A 21614-nucleotide genomic window follows, 5' to 3' on the forward strand; every position below is an offset into this window, starting at 1 on the left:
CAGATCGTAACTAAACGTTAATAATAATTCTTACGTACATAATAATTGAATTACAAAACATTTATTTCCGTTTTCTGCACTTGAATAAATCATTTCTTTTTATTTAATTACATTCATCGAAGATCAAATATTTATTTCTTTAAACATCAAACACATTTTGATTGTTTATATCTGTATAATAATATACGCCACATACATACATAATATTTAATTATTTTGCATCCTCATAAATTTTGGTCAAATTGTCAAAAATGTCAGACCAAAACAAAACAAAGAGAATGGCCACTAAAGGTGCTCTTACACGTTTAACAACATATTTTCGAAGTATAGAAAATAATGAAATTATCGACCTCGTAGATTTAGAAATGCGATTATCCAAAGCCGAAGAGCTTTTAGATGTTTTTAATGAGGTTCAGCTGCTTATTGAAACTGATGATCCTGACTGCGAGGAAAATTATGACACAATACATGCCATTGAAAGGCAGACTTTTGAGGACAGATATTTTAAAATAATATCTGACATCAAAAACCTTATTTTATCTAGACGACCTACTGAAACGTCTGATTCACGTATTGTCAATGGTTCAACAGCAGCTGGGCCTACAAATACAAGCAACATTAAGTTACCTCCATTGAATCTAGCTACATTTGATGGATCGTTTGATCAATTCCTCTTCTTTCGCGACAGTTTTAATTCTATTATTAATGATGATACTTCACTTTCCAATGTACAAAAGTTTCATTACTTACGTCTGTCATTACGTGGCATAGCTGCCGACACTATTAAATCTTTGCAAGTCTGCGATGCAAACTACGACATTGCTTGGAGTTTATTGATCGAAAGATTTGAAAATAAACAGTTACTTGTAAACAATCACATTAAAGCTCTCTTTAACCTACCACTAGTCACAAAAGAATCAAATGAAGGTCTCAGACAACTTCTAGACAATACACAAAAACATTTACGTGCTTTAGAAGTTTTAAAACGCCCCACTAAACACTGGGATGATTTGATTATTTATTTGTTAACAACTAAATTTGATAACTCAACAAGACGCTCTTGGGAGTCACAAAATTGTAAAGACAACCTACCAGTTTTAGATGATTTACTGAAATTTTTAAAAGAACGATGTCGTATCTTAGAGTCATTAGATAACTACAATGATAATAAACAGGATCAAAATTCACCACGATACAAAGGTAATAAGTCTGAAACAAGAGCCTTTGTTTCTAACACAGAGAATAGGTTTAAATGCAACTTTTGTAACAAGGAACATAAAATATATTATTGTCCTGACTTCTTAAAACTAAATCCTACTAATAGGTTAAACAATGCAAAACGTCTACGTTTATGCCTTAATTGTCTTGGCACATGCCATCGTACTAAGGATTGTCGTTCTACTGGTTGTAGAAAATGTGGAAAGATCCATCACACTCTGTTACACTTCGAGAATTCACAATCCTCAAATTCAGTTTCCACAGAAAACAATTCTTCTCAATCTTCATTACCTTCCAATGTTCCAAACACTGGGCTGCAGTCAAATGAATCTACTTCTACCTCTAACTTCTCTTCAACACATCATATAAGCTCAAGTGTTCACACTGCTATTAAACCGTATATTCTACTCTCAACTGCTGTTGTTAACGTTTTTGACAAGTTCGGCAACTCACATAAATGCAGAGTACTCTTGGACAACGGAAGTCAATCCAACTTTATATCTGAGAAATTTTGTGATATTTTACAACTTTCAAAGGAAAAAATCAACACTTCGATCTCGGGAATTAATCAATTAACTCACAATATTAACTTCCGGACATCACTAACATTTAAATCAGATATTAACAATTTCTCGAAAAAAATATCTTGTCTAATTTTGCCCAACATAACAAGTAATTTACCTTACATACACATCAATCGTTCCCAGCTCAATGTTCCAACAAAATTACTTCTAGCTGACCAGAATTTTGAAAAACCTGGTCCAGTAGACCTTCTTATTGGAGCTGACACATTTTGGGATATTTTAAGCGTGGGACAAATCAAACTTGGTCCTGGGTTACCGATCATTCAAAAAACCACTCTTGGTTGGATAATTTCTGGCCCAATTCCAACAAATATTCAACACCACCCCCAACATAATTGTTACTTTTCTTCTACCAGTGAATTAGATTCACAGCTCACAAAGTTTTGGGAACTAGAGGAGTGTCCTAAAACTAAGTTTGTTTCCGAAGAAGACATCTATTGTGAAAATCATTTTAAGCAGCATATTTCTCGCCATTGTGATGGTCGTTTTATCACTACTCTTCCACTAAAGGAATCTCCATCAGTTTTAGGGGATTCTCTAACTACTGCCAAAAAACGTTTTTTAAACTTAGAGAGAAAACTTGAAAATAACATTCAATTGAAATTAGAATATCATGACTTCATACGTGAGTACATTAAACTTGGTCACATGTCCCTAATAAATGACACTAATGATAATTCTGGATTCTTCTTACCTCATCACTGCGTTTTAAAGGAAACTTCAACCACTACAAAGTTAAGAGTTGTATTTGATGGTAGTGCGAAAACTACCACAGGCTACTCATTAAATGACATCATGTATGTCGGCCCTCATTTACAAGATAATTTATTTTACATTTTACTTAGATTTCGTCAACATAAATTCGTAATGGGTGCAGATATAACTAAAATGTATCGTCAGGTTTTCCTTACTCCTGAACAACGTTACCTTCAAAAGATCCTTTGGAGATTTAATAAAAATGATGAAATTTCTGCTTATACACTGAATACTGTTACCTACGGTACTGCATCAGCAGCGTTTCTTGTCATTAGGTCTCTTCATGAAATTGCTCATCGACATATTTCCGAATACCCAAAAATTTCCTCTATAATTTTGCACGATTTTTATGTAGATGATCTATTAACTGGTTGTGACACATCGGAAGAACTCCGAGAAATCAAGGAAACTATTTCATATTTATTATCTTCCTACGGTTTTCCTCTGAGAAAATGGACTACCAATGATTCGTCTCTACAAAATCATTCTGATCCTGATTTTTTGCATTTTGGTTCTGACGAACATAACAAAACACTAGGATTACTTTGGAATCCGTCTTGTGATTCCCTACAATATTCTATAAATATCTCCACAATTAACTTAAAGATTAGCAATAGACAGATTTTATCCTGTACAGCACAAATATTTGATCCTTTGGGGTTACTTTCACCCGTAACAGTTACATCGAAAATTATTCTTAAAGAGCTCTGGAAACTCAAGATAAGTTGGGATGAATCTGTTCCTGAAAGTATTTACACACTTTGGTCGAAATACTACTTCGAACTTACAAAATTAAACACTTTAAAAATACCTAGACATGTACTTTCTTCTAACCCAGTTTCTGTTCAACTTCATGGGTTTTCTGACGCCTCGGAGGCGGCTTACGGTGCATGTATTTACATATGCTGCACAGATACATTTGGAAATTACACTTCAAATCTTTATTGTGCTAAAACTCGAGTTTCTCCTATGAAACTTGTAACCATTCCAAGACTCGAACTTTGTGGGGCATCACTACTTTCTGAACTTGTCGAAAAGGTCACTTCATCTGTAAATGTCTCCTTTAAAAACATTACGTATTGGACTGACTCTAAAATTGTTATTTCATGGATAAACACCTCTCCCCATTTACTTAAGACTTTTATAACAAATCGAGTCTCACAAATACATAAACTGACCAACCCTGAATTTTGGAAATATATTAATACTTATGATAATCCAGCAGATCTACTGTCACGAGGTATAAGTCCTTCTTCGCTCAGTAATTCCCACATATGGTTTCATGGCCCTTCTTGGCTCACTTTGCCTCAAGAAGAATGGCCTCAATATACAAAACATCAAGAAGTTTGTATAACTTCTGAATTACCTGAACTGCGTAACAAAACTCTTGTGTTTCATCACATCAACAACGAATTTACCTTTTACTACAAATATTCTTCATTAAATAAATTAACACGCGTCTTTGCTTATGTCTTAAGATTTAAAGACAATCTGTCGATTCATAAACATTTACGAATAACAGGTCCCTTGACCACAATAGAACTCAATAATTCCCTTTTAACCTTAATTAGGTTCGTACAACGTCAGTCATTTCCATATGATTATGATGCACTTTCCAATTCCAACCAAATTGACAAAAGAAGTAAACTTCTTGGCCTAACTCCATTCTTTGATACAACAACAAAATTAATACGCGTTGGCGGTCGTTTACATCATTCGTCATTTGATTTTAACAAGAAACACCCCATAGTCCTACCTCAGAAAGATCACCTCACGATACTCATTGCTCGCCATGAGCATTTGAAACTTTTACATATTGGTCCTCAAGCACTTCTTGCTTCCTTAAGAGAAAATTACTGGCCAATATCAGGGCGCAATTTGGTTCGAAAAATTGTTCGTGATTGTGTCCGATGTTTTAGATTTAACAATAAACCCGAACAGTATCTTAAGGGCAATCTTCCGGAGTCACGAGTTACCCCTTCACGTCCCTTCACGGTTTCTGGTGTCGATTATGCTGGTCCCGTTTTATTACGAGATAGAAAGGGTCGTAATTACAAAACTTCTAAAGCTTATATTGCTCTCTTCATTTGCTTCGCCAGTAAGGCTATACATTTAGAAGTTGTCAGTGATCTCACGACAGAATGCTTCTTAGCGGCATTACGCCGATTCACGGCCCGACGCGGTAAATGCTCCGAAATATTTTCAGATAACGGCAGCACTTTCGTGGGAGCAAATAATGAACTCAGACAATTTTTTAACACAAATGCTGATCACATTATTACAGACCTCTCAATCGACGGTATTCAATGGCATTTCATTACTCCACGTGCTCCCCACTTCGGTGGATTATGGGAGTCAAACATTAAATCAGTTAAGCACCACATGAAACGTGTAGTAGGTAATGCAATTTTAACATTTGAAGAATTTACCACGGTTTTATATCAAATAGAGGCTTGTCTCAATTCTAGACCACTCTATCCTCTTTCTAATGACCCAAATGACCCTAACCCTCTTACTCCTGCACACTTATTAATTGGATCTCCATTGACGAGTATACCACAACAAAACTTAATGGACATTAATGAAAATCGTCTTTCAAGATTCCAAAGGGTGCAACAGATATTACAGCACTTTTGGACAAGATGGTCCAAAGAATATGTATCCCATCTTCAGCAGCGGGTCAAGTGGAAGGAGAATTGCCAACAGCTGATCCAGCCTGGACGCATGGTTCTAGTAAAGGATGATGGACTTCCTCCCTTGAAGTGGCAGTTAGGCAGAATTTTAAAAACTTAGACCGGAAGTGACAATATTGTGCGGTCGGTTGTGATAAAGACAAACTCTGGTGAGATTAAACGACCGGTTGTGAAATTATGTGTTCTGCCTAACCAAGATCAATAACTTTTGTTTGAAAACTATAATTAATATGATCTTTGACTTTTTCTTTAAGACTTTTTATTGAAACCCGGTCTTTGGGGTTTCAAGGTGGGGGAGTATATGTTAAGTACATTGACTTTGAAATTTATTAGACTCTGCCAATTATTGTACAAGTGCGTATTACCGAAGATTGCCGAACGAAGTGACCCAAGTTCATTTGCCAGGGTTACTGGGTGACAAAAAAGTACATAACGACGAGAATACACACAAAACCAACGCTTCGATGAACGAACATTTTTACTCCTTACATTCAAATTATTGTAATTTGTTTTAGATCTGTTGTATTAAAATTTACGTGAAATTCTGAAAATTCTTCACCACATCCACATCTACCTACTTTTTGGGAAAAAAGTGTACGGAATTGTGAAAAAGTAATACAAGAATGTTGAATGCTGCGAGGTAACATGTCTTCATCTTCTTATTAAGAAAAATTGTGAGTGTCATTGTTATTATTTTATAAGTAAATACTAACCACTTCAATTTAGACACAAGACAATTTGTAATTTTTTTCTCTTTTGCACTAATGATTATATAAAAAAATAATAGGAACCTTACCTTGTAAAAGGTATATATTAAAATCCCTAAAAAGGGTTACATTACAACAAAACGTTTTCGGAATCAATATTCCATCATCAGTGTTATCACAGGTTTGCATGTTTTAAGTCACCAAAATATACGGGTAAAAACCCTTGAGTTGTTTAAAATTGTTAAGGGTACATTATATTATTTACAAGATTTTTAAAGGATGTCAAAAATATTTCCGGATTAACCCCTGGCATCACATGGCATCAACGATATTAGTTGGAATAGTTAAAGGTAGGACCTTACATGGCAGAGTTTAAGTGATAACTACTAACAGTCGGGGTGAAAAAATATACGTTCAAAATAAGTCCGGAAACAGATAAACTTACTAATTCTAAGCAACTTTTGTTTTACAGAATTTTTTCACTAAGTTAATACTTTTTGAGTTATTTGCGAGTAAATATGTTATTTTTAAATATGTTTCAACAAAAAAAATACGGTGTTTAACGGTTTCTTGTAAATAACTCAAAAAGTAAGTACCTATTTTAGCGAAAAAAACATTCTTAGCAAAAATATTGCCCATAAAAATAGTGTATGTATGAGATATCTAGACCCAGTAAAGAAGAGCTGTAACTAATAAAAATAGATTCATGTTCGTCAAATTCCAAATCGAATATTTCAACGTGACATAACCAAATAATGAAGCACTTCTTGGCGAAAACTTATTACAACTTTTTTGAAGTGTTTAAAAAAGTTTTATTTTTGTTTTTTAAAAAAGTTTCTAGAATTACAAGTAAAGAAATTACGCTTAAAATAAAGTTGGTCCCTTTTTTTGGAAAAAAATCGTGATACACACCCTAATTAGCATCCCAAATGAAATTAATCGTAACCACTTCACAAGTTACTTTAATCATGCATTATGTATTGTTTATATATGATCTGTAAGTTTCATCGGTTCAAGGTATTTAATTTTGAAGGGGCTGTAGTTGAAAGGTACTGAACTATCAATAATGACGAGTGTATGCATAATTTCAGACAGCCACATCTTAACCAATTTTTACATTACAGAAAAACAAAAAATTGAAAATATTCATAAAAGCAAAACCTACATTTTTTACTGTTTCTGATTTTTGGCATCACTAATACATTTTAAGTAATTTTGAAAAAAAGGCATTTATTTCAAAATTAAAAATTAAAAAAAATTTACTTTCAACCAAATTAAAAGAAAAACTTTTTGAACCGATGAAACTTACAGATCATATAAATAATACATAACTAAAGCAACTTTCTTGTGAAGCGGTAACGATTAATTTGATTTAAGATGCTAATTAGGGTATAATTTCCAGAGTTTTTTGACCAAAAAAAGGGACCAACTCTATTTTGAGCATGACTTGCTTACTTTTGATGCTAGAAACTTAAAAAAGAAAAACAAAAATAAATAGTTTTGCGAACAATTTAAAAAAGTTGTAATGAATTTTCCACAAAAAGTGCATCATTTTTTGGTTATTTTACGTTGAAATAGTTGTTTTGAAATTTGACGGATATGAACCTATTTCTCATTAGCTACAGCTTTGCTTCTACTGGGCCAAAGAGTTCAGACATACACTGTTTTTTTCACTTTTTTAGAAGCTATATTTTTGCTAAAAATATTTGTTTCGATAAAATACTTACTTCTTGAGTTATTTGAAAAAAAAAAAACGCCTAAAAACGTGTTTACATATTTACGCGCAAATAACTCGAAAAGTACTAACTTGAAAAAATGCTATAGAACAAAAGTTGCTTAGAATTATTAGTCATTTTATTTACTTCCGGACTTATTTTAAACGTATATTTTTTCACCCACGAGAAGGGGTGAAACTCACCCCTATGGCAAAAGTGCACATCGGCACAATATCACTTTTCTTCTTTGACATGTTATCTATGTGTATGCCAAAGTTCATGTCAATCCAAGCGAATCTTTAAAATTTGGAGTAAAAACTGTGATTCAATGTACTATATTAAATCACGGCCTTTTTATATTGATTAATCTGCTTCAATGTTCAATCTTTAATCTTCTTAAACATTTTCAGTAAAACATATTTTTTGTTAAATTGTCGGGAGATATAAATTGCTTCTGTATTGCCTAAATTTCGCTTAAAAATTGATAGAACGGAATGCCTAATAAACATCAATTTATCGACAAACTTTTATATTTGAGGCAATCAGCATGTTTGAAGGCTACAACTTTTAAAAATTTCATTATATTTAGTAACGGAGCGAAGGATGCCGAGTAAGTGAATGAAAACAACGCCAAACTTTCCCGCGGCTTAAAAACAGCAACATAATAATTTATTTTGGGGAAACTGTACCGAGTTTAACAAGCAGTCAGAAATGATTAATGATAAAAGGGCATATGAAACTCATCATACACATCATAGGTGTTTGCGATCACTGCTTTCACTGTACAAAATTAATTAAAGTGAAATATTACTGTTGTCCTTTATGAGTTATTACTTATATTTTCTAGTTATTAAGTTCTACGTTATTTACAGACATATCTTTGGCGTTTAAATTAAACAGATAGACGCCAACAGTCACTAACTGAACTCAATTCCATGTCAAATATTGCAGTGTTCACTCGTCCAGGGCGCATCTGTTTTGAGATGGACGTTGAGAGGTGACTCATATTTTTTTGCAGACATTGCTTTGAATTAACTCATATAATAATAATTGAGTTATCCTCCCACACAAAAAGGTCTGGAACATTGTTAAAATAATCAAAATGTTAAAAAATGAAGGAAAATTCGATTTTTTTCTTCGCTTTTTTGATTATAACTTTAAAATTATTCACTTCCGAGAAAAGTTGCACTAACATAAAAGTTAAGCAATTAAATTTCCTACAAAATAGGAATGGTTACAAATTTTAAAAATTGTCATCCTTGTTGCAAAATAGCATTATTTGCGAAAAAACTATAAAAAACAAGTATTCGCATTTTACGATTTTAAACCATTTCTGCTACACGTAGGACCTTCGTGTTTCACCCAGAAAGACTATATAATATAATAAAAGAATATAGTAAATTTCATTAAAATCGGTTGCATAGATTTTGCAAAATAAATTTTGAAATCCAGCTTTAGCAAGAAAAAATCATTTTTTCAAAATGTTGCATGATTAAAAATAAAGCAGATAGCAAGTTGATTTTTTTTTGCCTATAGAAGAATACCGTACCTTTCATTTTCAATTAGTAAAATTAAAATCGGTTAACTAACACAGCGTCAGGAATTTTTTTAAATAAACCTTAATTTTTGGTGCTACGCGCAGGACAGCGTGCGGTGTTCGATTCACACAACTTGATTTCCACCAAAATTTCTTCCAATCTTTATCTAATATATTATTTTCTTACTCTATATTTTGTTGTATTTTAATATTTTAATTCCACAAAAATCAAACTAATTTGACTATTGTTTGTGATATATTTTGTTTAAACAATTGCATATGTTTAAAAATAACAAACTTTTATTCTCCAAGTTAAAATATATGAACCAAGAAAGTTTCTGCTAAAAAAGTGTTATTTCAAAGGACTGAGTATGTGTTTTTATTTTGCAATAAACAAATTTATTTATTTATATCGAAATGTACTAAAAATTAAAATTTATCAATCATTATCAAAGGTCATTGGAATGCCCAATCAGAGCAAACGTATCCGCTGTCTTGCGCGTTGCACCAAAAATTAATGTTTATTTAAAAAAATTCCTGACGCCATGGTAGTTAACCGATTTTAATTTTGCAAATTGTAAATGAAAGGTACAGTATTTTTCTATATGCAAAAAACAACTTGCTGTCTTCTTTATTTTCAGTCATGCAACATTTTGAAAAAATGAATTTTTTTTGCAAAAGCTGGATTGCAAAAATTTATTTTGCAAAATCTATTATACCGATCTCAATGAAATTTACAGTATTGTTTTATTATATCTAATAGTTTTTCTGGATGAAATATAAAGGTTTCAAGTTTAGCATAAATGGTTGAAAAACGTAAAATGCGAATACTTGTTTTATTGTTCTTTTCGCAATTATTGCTATTTGGAAACAAGGGTAACAAATTTTAAAATTTTTAGGTAATCCTATATTATAGGAAATATAATTATGCAACTTTTATGTTAGTCAACTTTTCTCGAAAATGAATTCTTTTAAAGTTATAATCAAAAAACGAAGAAAGAAATCGAATTATTCCTTCATTTTTTGACATTTTGATTACTTAAACAATGTTCCGGACCTTTTTGAGTGGGAGGATAACTCAAATATAATTATATGAGTTATTTTAAAGCAATTTCTGCAAAAAAATATGAGTCACCTCTCAACATCCAAATGTAGTTAAATACTAATATTTTTACAGATGCGCCCTGGTCAACACTGCATTACAGATATTTCACATGGAAGTTTAAAAATTATCTTCCGTTATTCTTAAAATAGTTTTCACTTCTTTAAATAGTTTTTAATAACAGTGAAAATAAGAAGAAAAAAACCAGTTGAAAGGAATGAAAGACAGAAAAACTGCAACATCTCGGATACATTATGCATGGAGAAAGATATGGCCTTGTACAGCTGATAATCAGAACCTATTTTACTTCAAATCAGGCCCGAGGCACTACATAATTTTCGGGCCCCTAAATATAATTAAAATAATAATATTAATTAAGTTAATTAGATAATATTGATATCAAATTTTTTAATTGTTCTAAGACCTTCTTCTTCTTCTTAACGTGCCCTATCAAGTCCTCTTGACGTTGGCGATTAACATGGCGAAACTGTCTCTGTCTCGAGCTATTCTAAATAGGTGTTCTGCTTTCTTTCTACCAATTCCTCTGCGTCCTTCGATTTTACCCATCATAATAAGTTGAAGAATATTATACCGGTCGTCCCTTACTACGTGTCCAAAATAGGCCACCTTATCTCTATATTTGATGTTATCAAGCAGCTCGCGGGCAGCATTTGCTCTCTTAAGGACTGCCACACTTGTCAGAGTAGCCGTCCATGGTATTTTCAGTATACGTCTGTGCAGCCACATTTCAAAGGCCTCCAAACGATAAATGATCGATATTTTTAATGTCCATGCTTCGACACCATACAAGAAGACTGACCAAATGTAACATTTAATCATGCACTTTCGAAGTTTAAGTTGCAAGTTATCATTACAGAAGAATGACCTCATTTTTTAAAATGTCGTGCGGGCTATTTCGAGTCTACATTTTATCTCTTTATCTGGATCTAGTCGTTCAGTAATATGGCAACCAAGATATTTAAAACTGGGTACTCTTTGAATTATATGACCATCAACATATAACTGTGAATCTTGATGGGCCAAACGGCTAAATGCCATGTATTTTGTTTTTGAACAGTTTATGTTTAGGCCAAACTCTCTTCCCACTGTGTCAATGGCATTTAAAAGGTGTTGTAATCTATTCATATCATCACTTAAGATAACTGTATCATCTGCATATCTGATTGTATTTATCAGAATTTCATTAACTTTCACACCCCATTCCAAAATACGGAGCGCTTCCTTAAATATTCTATCTGAATATAAATTGAATAACAGTGTGGACAGTATTCAACCCTGTCTGACACCTTTTTGTATTTTGCATATTTTTGTTGATTTTCTTTTTATGCAAGCTGTCGCTGTTTAACGCCAGTATAATTTTTCTATGATTAGTACATCTTGACTATCAACTCCTTAATTCTTTAATATTTTAATTAATTTGTGATATTGTACTCGATCAAAGGCCTTCTTATAGTCAATAAATACAGCAAATACGTCATTCCTTTGATCTCGGCATTTCTGCAATAATACATTTCGTGCAAAGAGTGCGACCCGGGTTCCCAGTCCATTTCTGAAGCCAAATTGTGTTTCATCCTGGTCTTCTTCACATTTATCTCTGATTCTACTGTGGATGATACGTAGAAAGATTTTCAAAGTGTGGCTCATGTGGTTCTAAGACCACAGTTGACAAATTTGAAAATTTATCTTGTTTTATTGCAATAAAAATTTTTTGATGATCTTTCCGGGCCCCATTAAAATGCGAGCCCGGGGTAGGTGCCTCACTGGCCTAGTGGTAAAATAGGCCCTGCTGATAATTTAAGCCAAAATAGAGGACAGAAGGAGGATGGAAAGAATGCGAAGATCTTGATTGAAAAACCTAAGGGTATGGTATGGTTGCAACTCAAAACAACTTTTTAGAGCAGTTGCTGTAAAAGTTAGGGTGACTATAATAGTTACCAAACTCCATTTGGATATGGCACTTAAAGAACAAGAAGAATACATTCGGATTCGGAACATTCGGATAGAAATACGAATACGAGTATAATACAGTCAAATAATTAAAGTAGAGGTGCATTTTTATACATATATTTTGTTCTCTGGTGTAGATCCGTGGTATGCATTTGATGGAAGTAACATTTGTATTGTGTAAGTATCATTATCTCTCTTTTTTTATTGACTTACTTCTTTAGTTATTTAGGACTAGTTTTATGCAGTTTCTTTAAACCCTTTGGTGTAGAACTCTGTCTTATTTGGCTGATCGGTACAGTTAGTACTTATTTTTTTAATGGTTTATCTATAGTTGCACCTGCATTTTTTAAGTTATTCTTCTTTACGATCAAGAGTGAAGTTTTATAATACCGAGCTCATGCGCACACAGACAGTATGTAGTTCGTTGCTAATCTTTCAAGATATGTATGTATCAGCGCTGTTAGCTCAAATAAGTCATTAAAAGGATATATTAGTGTTTTTGGTAAATGTATTATTTATTATAATTTTTGTGTCTTTGGATTGGTCTTCCTCGGGAATAAGATATTTTATAATAATAGTAAGTATATTTAAAGTATTTTTGTATACTTCACTTGGTCTATTAAATTTGTCAGTATGTATGAGAAATCTTGTAACCTGTCAAAGCAAAGGGAATATAGCTCAGTGGGAGGGAGATCGAGAGGTCCCGGGTTCAAATCCCGGACGAATCATATTCTTTTTTTTTTAATTTTTGTTATTGTTTTAATAAAACATTTTTAAAAGTGGTAGGTAAGAAAGTTAGTTTAATATTTAAATAAAATACAAATAACCTGTTAAGTATATTTATTTCTTTGAAATTATATAATAGAAGTATCTTACGTGCGTACCAAGTACACGCACATTCTTTTTTTTATTATATTATACTTATATTATCTTTATCTACTTATGATTTTACTTACCTTATTATATTGATAATTATTATTTTATTACCTTACTTTCGAGACTCACTTCTTAGTAGCTCCACTAGCTATTTATTTATTTTTTTTAGGATGTAATATCCATTTTATATTTATTAAATTTGTTATATGCCTTTTATAGATACCTGAATATTTGCAATTCAATTTATTTTTTTAAGCCTACATTATTTGACTTTTGATTACTAGTCAGTCAATTTATTTATCTTTAATTATTACTTAGACTTTATAGTCTTTAGAGTTTTGAAGTAATTTCAAACTTTTTTAAAGTACCTTCATTTTTTTTTCTCCAGAGATACTCTCTGAAGTCATTTATTTAAAATAAATGAATTAGTTTAGTTTCACGAATACTACAATTCATTGGGTAATCTTTATTTTTCCTAGAATAACATCTGAAAATTATTTTGACACTTGAAAATTTTTATGATTAACAATTTAAATTAACTATATACATTGATTTAATGATTACTTTATTATGAGTATTTATTTTTTATTTGTTCTGAACGATTACTACTGCATATATTTATTTCTGGTAAGAACTTTGTGTTCTTTTTTTTGTTTGAGAAAAATTTCTCCCTTGTGTTCAAAATTTTTCTGATGGGTGAGAGGAGTGTGTAACGTTACAAACGTCACATACTTGTTATTTTATTTTTAAATAATTATTTTACTCTATTTTCTTTAATATTTCATTAATAATTTTCTTCTATTCGTTTTAACTTTCTTCTTCGTTAAAAACTCGTTGGCGTCCTCTTTTATTATTCTCTATTTCTATCTCTCTTTTCATCTAAAATCTAAATCATCATACGGAACGTATTTCATATATTCTTACTCTGTAGATATGTGTCTTTTAATACGGAACATGCCTGCAACCTCCTACGTCCTACTGTCATGATAGTGACACTTCGTTTATCAATTCTCAAAATGGTGGTGGTAAATTCATAGAAGTCAAGGGAGCTTGGAAATAAATCATTTTTATTCAATAGACGACCTTTCTCTTGGGGTAAGAATACTAAAAATTCTAATTATTGCAATCATTATATTCCTCATTATATTCCTACATGCATACCTAGTTTTTATAGTAATTTTTTCTTATACCTAACCTCAATGTCAAAGCGTGTGTTCTAATATTTTAGTTTTAAATATATCTTTTTAATTTACATATATGAAAGTTTAGTAATCAAATTTTAACTAGTAGTATCAATCTTAATTCCACTTAATTTACCCTTGCCATCTACTAGTTTTTCAATACTATTTGGCAAAAGTACAATTTGGTTTTTTAACTTCTTGATTGTCACTTATACGCATTATTCTTTTAGTTTTTTGGGAATAAAACCACTTTTCTCCCTCCGGGAGCTTCAATCATCCTCAAATCGCCGGCGATACAAGAACAAGGAACATGTTATCCAGACTGAAACCACACCACCTAGACTGCAACGACCAACACCTGCAGGCCTGGTGGCCCTGAATACCTACAACAACAGAGCCAGTTGCAGAACCAACAACAGTACCATTCAACATCAAGAAGTTACCATCGAACCAACAACACAAGCCATAAGTATAATCCAGAATTGTTATTTTTGGCAAGAATTTGAATATATGTGTTAATGAATTTAATAAGTCACATTTTTATTATATCTTTATGAACAATAAACATGATTAGTTAAAAGTATTGTTTTTAGTCCAGTCGGGTTAGACGAATAACAGGCCTAACCTTGCATTAGGAGCTGCCCAAATTTTATTTTTCTAATCTTTAGGGAGGGTCAATGTTAGTCCAAATTTAAAATCTCGACTGAACTCCACCGTTGTGTTAGCCGCTATCTTGATTTTAAACGAGAACCGTTTTTGCTCAATATCTCCGCCATTTTCAATTTTTTGACAAAAAATGTGGAAAATAAAATTTTTGGAAATGAGATTTTCTATAATTTAATTTATTATAATTTTTTTCGTGCGGTCGATATTTTCCGAGTTATGAGGGGAAAATAGTGACAGTTGAACCATAATTATTGTATTATTGAATTATGTCGTTTATTGTTAGTTTTACAACAAATATGTACCTATACAAAAATGAAGAGAATTAAATTCTACATAATTTTGATTTGTCTCATTTTTTTGCTAAAATTAATATTCAAGGTAGTACGTATGCGTTAATAGCGCGAGCGTAAGACCGGATTGATTTTATAGCAAATGTTTTTGTTCAATATCTACGCCATTTTTACGTAAAATTGTTCAAAATATAATTTCCTACAATTTCTTTTTAACAATTTTTTGAAGCATAATTATTGAATTGTCTCATTTACTATTAAGTTTACGACATAATTGTACATAAACAAAAATAAAGAGAATTATATTTTATACAATTTTTGAAACTTCCAATGAAACATCAACCAAACTAAGTATATAAAAGACATAAAAAGACATTATATGCATTAAGTTCACTTAATTTTATTAACTAGCGGGTTTTATTGGTTGAATTTGCCTGTCGATATTTTAAGTTTTATGTCAGCTAAAATATCGTGATGTTTCAACATTTTTTTTTTAATTTTGGACCCTGTTGGGGGGAATTTTCCCATTTCCCCCCTTGTAGACCCGCCACTGGTTCTCTCGAAAAATTGCAGTAAATCGTAATTGCAACAATTTCAGTTCTTACACTTTTTGTCGGAGATATTGAGCAAAAACCATTGCTACAAAATCAATTAGTTCTTACGCTCGCACATTTACCACATACGTACTACCTTAAATATTGATTTTATCAATAAAATGAATGGCATCAAAATTGTACAAAATTTCATTCTCTTCATTTTTGTATAGGTACATATTTGTTGTAAAACTAATAATAAACGAGATAATTTAATAATTCAATAATTATGCTACAACTGTCACTATTTTCCCCTCATAACTCGGAAAATATCGACCGCACGAAAAAAATTATAATAAATTAAATTATAGAAAATAGCATTTTCAACAATTTCAGTTTCCACACTCTTTGTCAAAAAATTTAAAATGGCGGAGATATTGAGCAAAAACGGTTCTCGTTTAAAATACGGTGGAATTCAGCTTTTAACGCTTTCACCGTTTAAAATACGGTGGAATTGCTAACGCAACGGTGGAATTCAGTCGAGATTTTAAATTTATACTAATATTAACCCTCCCTAAAGATTAGAAAAATAAAATTTGGGGCAGCTCCAAATGCAAGATCAAATGCTATCCCGACTGGGCTATTTGTTTGCTTTCATTCTAAATTTTTAGAGCTCATATCTAAGATTATTGCAAGACGAACACACACCCTGAGAGACTGCGCTAGGCTGGGGTGAACGATAGCTATCTTGGATCATTGGAATAATATTTTCGAATGGTATTTCAATTAGCTGGGGTAGTCTATCGCCTTATTTCGTTTCAGAGGAATTAAAATTAAGATGAAATCTACAGAAATCTGAATTAAATCGATAATTTTTGATAATCTCCCGTCGTTAAGTATATTACGTCAGATACCCTTCGTTGCTACGAAAAAATACATTCAGTAAAAATTGGAATAAATCCTTTGTAAAAGGTATAAAATTTATTAAAATCCCTAAAGGGCTACATCAGAACAAAACGTTTTCCATTTTATTACAAAATCATCATCAGTGTAAGACAGTCTGGATGCTAGCTGAGCCACCAAAGAAATATAGGGGTAATAACCCTTCAAATATAAAATGTATGCTTTAGAGATGCTTTATATTTGAAGGGTTATTACCCCTATATTTCTTTGGTGGCTCAGCTAGCATCCAGACTGTCTTACACTGATGATGATTAAAACGTTTTGTTCTGATGTAGCCCTTTAGGGATTTTAATAAATTTTATACCTTTTACAAAGGATTTATTCCAATTTTTGTGATTGATGGTATACAGCCAACTACAGGAAAACTTTTCTTTCCTTGTGGACATTCAGTAACATTAATGACAATTAATGTTTTAAAAATTATAAAAGTGATGACTTTCAATCGTCAAATATTTATAAAAACTGTGTGTTTAATGGTACTTACATAAATAAATTATAATAAAATTTTGGTGTGAACAGTTTTATTCATGAAATAATCGCAACAAATTGCACTCGAGCTCTGAAATTAAGAGCTCTTGTGCAATTACTACTGATAATTATGTATCACAGGATAGTAAAAGGAAATGTAGATAAGCGGATGAAATCTATAGTAAGAGCAGAAGAGTGTTTCGAACTCCTGAGAAAAAGAATGCTGGAGATAGAAAGAATAAATTCACGGAACTGATGAAAACGTTAATAACTGATAATAAAAAGAAAGATAAGGAACTAGAGGATATAAAAAACATGGTAGGTGAGTTGCTAGGAGAAATGAAAAAACTCAGAAAAAAGAATAGCAAGTACAAAAAAAAGCTTAGACAAATAATTCAAGAAAATAAAAATTTTAAACAAGTATGAAGCATAAAGTGGATAAATTAGAGCTAACTTTAGAAATCTGTCAGAAAGGAAAAATAATTTAATAATGAAGGATTTGCCAATAAGTACGTCTGATACGGAACAGATTAAGAAAACCTCGGTGCTTCGCACCTCGGTAAACTACCTTGCCGCTCGGCTGAAATAGAGTACTTTCCCGCTAGGTATTTGATATACTATTAATTGAGATGAGTGGTTCCTGAGATACAACCGGTCAAAGTTGACCTTCCATCAACGCTATCCATTTCTGTATCAAATTTAGTAGATCTAGTATTAATAATTAACTATTACTTAATAATATCGTCTTTATCCCACCGGTGTCATCAATGTTACAATTATTTAAAATCAATTTATTCAAAAACCAACAATATTATAATAGTTGTTTACAACTTTAACTCAATGAGAACACGATCAACTTCAAAAACTCAATTACTGCTATTTGAACTAACATTTTCTTCTGTTTATATAATTTTTCTAATCTTTCAGACATAGGGCTTTTCCCGGAAACATAGGGCCCGAAGCAAATGAGAAGCGTTTAAAATCCCTATTATTAGATATTTCGGGATTTTTAGATGACATTTCAAACATTCAATATTTTTTAATAATCAATACAACGTGACTATTAGCCTATTCTATTGTGACGCCCCACAACCCGGCCTAATTATTCTCGATGCTTCCCGGGGTTACGAGTAAAGGCCAGACCTTCCACGGCGATTCGAGGCGACCGCTGTCAGAGTATTTAAGAATAGGAATTCGAGCACAGGCCAGTCAGTCAATGAACGAGCCGCGACGCGTGATATAATTGTATTCGAATCGGATTTAATGAAATGTATATATTAGTTATCGAAGTTATTATGTTTAGTTAATTAAATCATAAATTTGAGTTGTAAATAAATTAGATGTGTTAGTTGGTGTTATTTGTAATTATTAAAATAAATAAGTGATGTAAATAAAATAATATAAGTAAGTCTTCCTTTATTTAAATTAAACTTAGTGCCTAAAGATATAAATAAATAAAATAGTAGAGTCAATCGCGTAACAAAATGGTGCAGAAGTGAGGATACTTGAAATAAATATCAACGTAAATTTTCGGTTTAAATACAGTGTGGAACCTTTAAAAATAAATTAATATAAATCGTAATAAATAAAGTGTGTGATCATGTCTACCTTGTGTAAGCTAAAAATTGCAGACCCGAGACTTGAATTAGAAGAAAGGGACCTGAGTTCTACTGGGAAAAAGGCTGATCTAGTTGAACGTCTGAAGAACGCACTAAAAGAAGAGGGTCATGATCCAGAAACTTACGTGTTTGAAGACAAGCATGCTGCTTTAATTTCGTCAATAACATCGTTAGAGACCAAAGTTTCTAGTGAAATCTCCCAAGTTTCGTCGGATGTTTTGAAAGTTTCGACAGACATTACATCGTTAGAGAACAAAGTTTCGACAGACATTACGTCGTTGGAGACCAAAGTTTCTAGTGAAATCTCCCAAGTTTCGACAGAGATTACATCGTTAGAGACCAAAGTTTCTAGTGAAATCTCCCAAGTTTCGACAGACATTACATCGCTAGAGAACAAAGTTTCAACAGAGATCAGATCGTTAGAGAAAAAGGTTTCTAGTGAAATTTCCCAAGCTTCCTCGGATGTTTTGAAAGTTTCGACAATTGCATCATTAGAGAAGAAAGTTTCGGGTGATATTTCATCCCTTGACAGCAAAATGACTAACGAGATCTCTAAAGTCACTTCGGATTTTGACGACAAGATATCGTCCATAAAATCTACTTTTGAAGAAAAGATCAAGGAAATAGAAAAGAAACTGGAGGAAACGGAAAAAGTGGACAAAGTGGTGGAACCCATCTTAACAGATATTAAAGATGATGAAACCAAATACAAGTTGGAGCCACGGTCGATAGTTGAAGGGAGTGTAGGTCATGCTCATGTTAAGGTGCCAAATTTCGACGGAAAGTCATCATGGAACAACTACATGAAACAGTTCGAATCGGCGGCCAGAGCGAACGGATGGTCCGAAAAAGAAAAAGCTGTAAACCTCACTATTGCTCTTCGAGGCGACGCTTTGGATGTCCTCCAGACCATAGCCGTAGAGGAGACAGATGACTTCGAGCAGCTTAAAAAGAGACTGAATATGCGATACGGGCACGAACATTTAGAGCATGTCTATCAGTCGCAGTTTAAAAATCGAAGACAAAAGAAAGATGAAGCTCTTCAAGAATACGAGGTCGATATTGCCAGGTTGGTACGATATGCATATCCAACAGCTCCCGAAGACATGATGGAAAAGTTGGCTGTTCAAACATTTATTGATGGCCTTCGTGATCATGAAATGCAAAGAACACTGCAATTAGCTCGTCACAAGACGCTGGTCGATGTCTTGTCTGCCGCCCTCGAATACGAATCAGCTACCCAGGCCTCTGGTGGGTACAGTAAAGTGAGGACTGTGAAAGAGGAACAGGATGAGGACAAACTTGACCAGCTTGTTAACATGATGAAAGACATTGCATCCAAGAAAACGAAGACCATAAGGTGCTGGAACTGTGGTGAAATAGGACACGTACGGGGTTCATGTAAGTACCCTAGGTACAATAACAATCAAGAGACTCACCAGCAGGAAAACTAGAACGGGTCGGCCTTAGGGGGGCAGCTTCGACCCGCAACTTTTCCAAAGACCCTCTCATACTAATAGCTTCTTTGAAATGTCGTGAAGATAGTGTATATGTGGATGGAGAAATAAATGGTAAAAAGTATACATTGTTGGTGGATACCGGAGCGACCAGGACCATTATACGACCGTCAGTTATAAACAGCCGTAAGAAACTCTTACCAACGAGGTTGCGAGTGCGGACTGCCACAGGTGAAAATGCCAACACCCACGGAGAAATCCAGATACAATTAGGTATTGGAGCAGAAAAGTTCATCCATACTGTCATAGTTGCAGACATCGAAGAAGATGTTATATTAGGAATGGACGTAATGAATTTGCATGGATTTCAATTGGATTTTAAGAACAGGGTAATCAAAGTTGGCAACGAGGAGGTATTTCTTCATCCACATGATGACAGAACTGTGCTAGCAGCCATTAAAGAAGATACAGTTGTGCCTGCGAGGAGTGAAACGATCATCGTAGCGCGGCTACAGGGAACTGTAGAAGAAGGAACGCCTGTTATGATGGAGCCATAAAACCACGACGAGGAGGTTGGTCGAGGAATCATAATTGGAAAGGAATTGGTTACTTCTGCTAAAGAAATTCCCGTGAGATTGATTAATGTCAATGACTATCCAGTGACCATCAAGAAGAAGACAAAAGTAGGACTTGTATACCCGTGACGTCCATAATCCGTCAGACAACATCAGATAATTCCAACGACAAGTTCGACCAAATGGTTGCAGTTGCAGGCCAGTCTCTAAATCAAATGGGAAAAAGAAAATTAAGGGAATTTCTTAGGCAATATCGTGATATATTCGTACCGAAAGGAGGAAAGACAGGAAGAACGACAGTTGTCAAACATAAAATTGACACTGGTACCGCTAGGCCAATTCGTCAAACAGCTCGACGATTACCACAGGCAAAGAGAGAGGAAGCTGAAAGGATTGTTCAAGAAATGAAGAAAGACGGGGTGATAGAGTCTTCTACGAGCCCATGGGTCTCTCCGGTGGTCCTGGTCAAGAAGAAAGATGGAACTACGAGATTCTGTGTGGACTACCGTTTGTTGAACAATGTTACCAAGAAAGATAGTTATCCTCTGCCTCGGATCGACGACACGTTGGACACACTGGCTGGAAGTAAATTGTTTCCTACGTTGGACTTGAAGTCTGGATATTGGCAGGTAGAAATGGATCCAGTGGACAAGGAGAAGACGGCCTTTACGACAGGATCTGGATTATGGGAATTCAACGTTATGCC

At 33.2% G+C, this 21614-nt stretch overlaps 1 protein-coding gene across 1 annotated transcript in view; it reads left to right on the top strand.

The window, feature by feature from the left end:
• Nucleotides 1-251: 251 nt before the first annotated feature.
• The window catches only part of LOC126890088 (uncharacterized), a 33923-nt gene continuing 12560 nt past the window's right edge, over nt 252-21614 (top strand). Inside the window, exon 1 of the mRNA XM_050658935.1 lies at nt 252-2082. Within this exon, the coding sequence (XP_050514892.1) occupies nt 252-2082 (1831 nt within the window). The remainder of the gene's footprint in view (nt 2083-21614) is intronic.

Source organism: Diabrotica virgifera, chromosome 8, assembly GCF_917563875.1.
Source record: "Diabrotica virgifera virgifera chromosome 8, PGI_DIABVI_V3a".
Lineage (NCBI taxonomy): Eukaryota > Metazoa > Arthropoda > Insecta > Coleoptera > Chrysomelidae > Diabrotica > Diabrotica virgifera.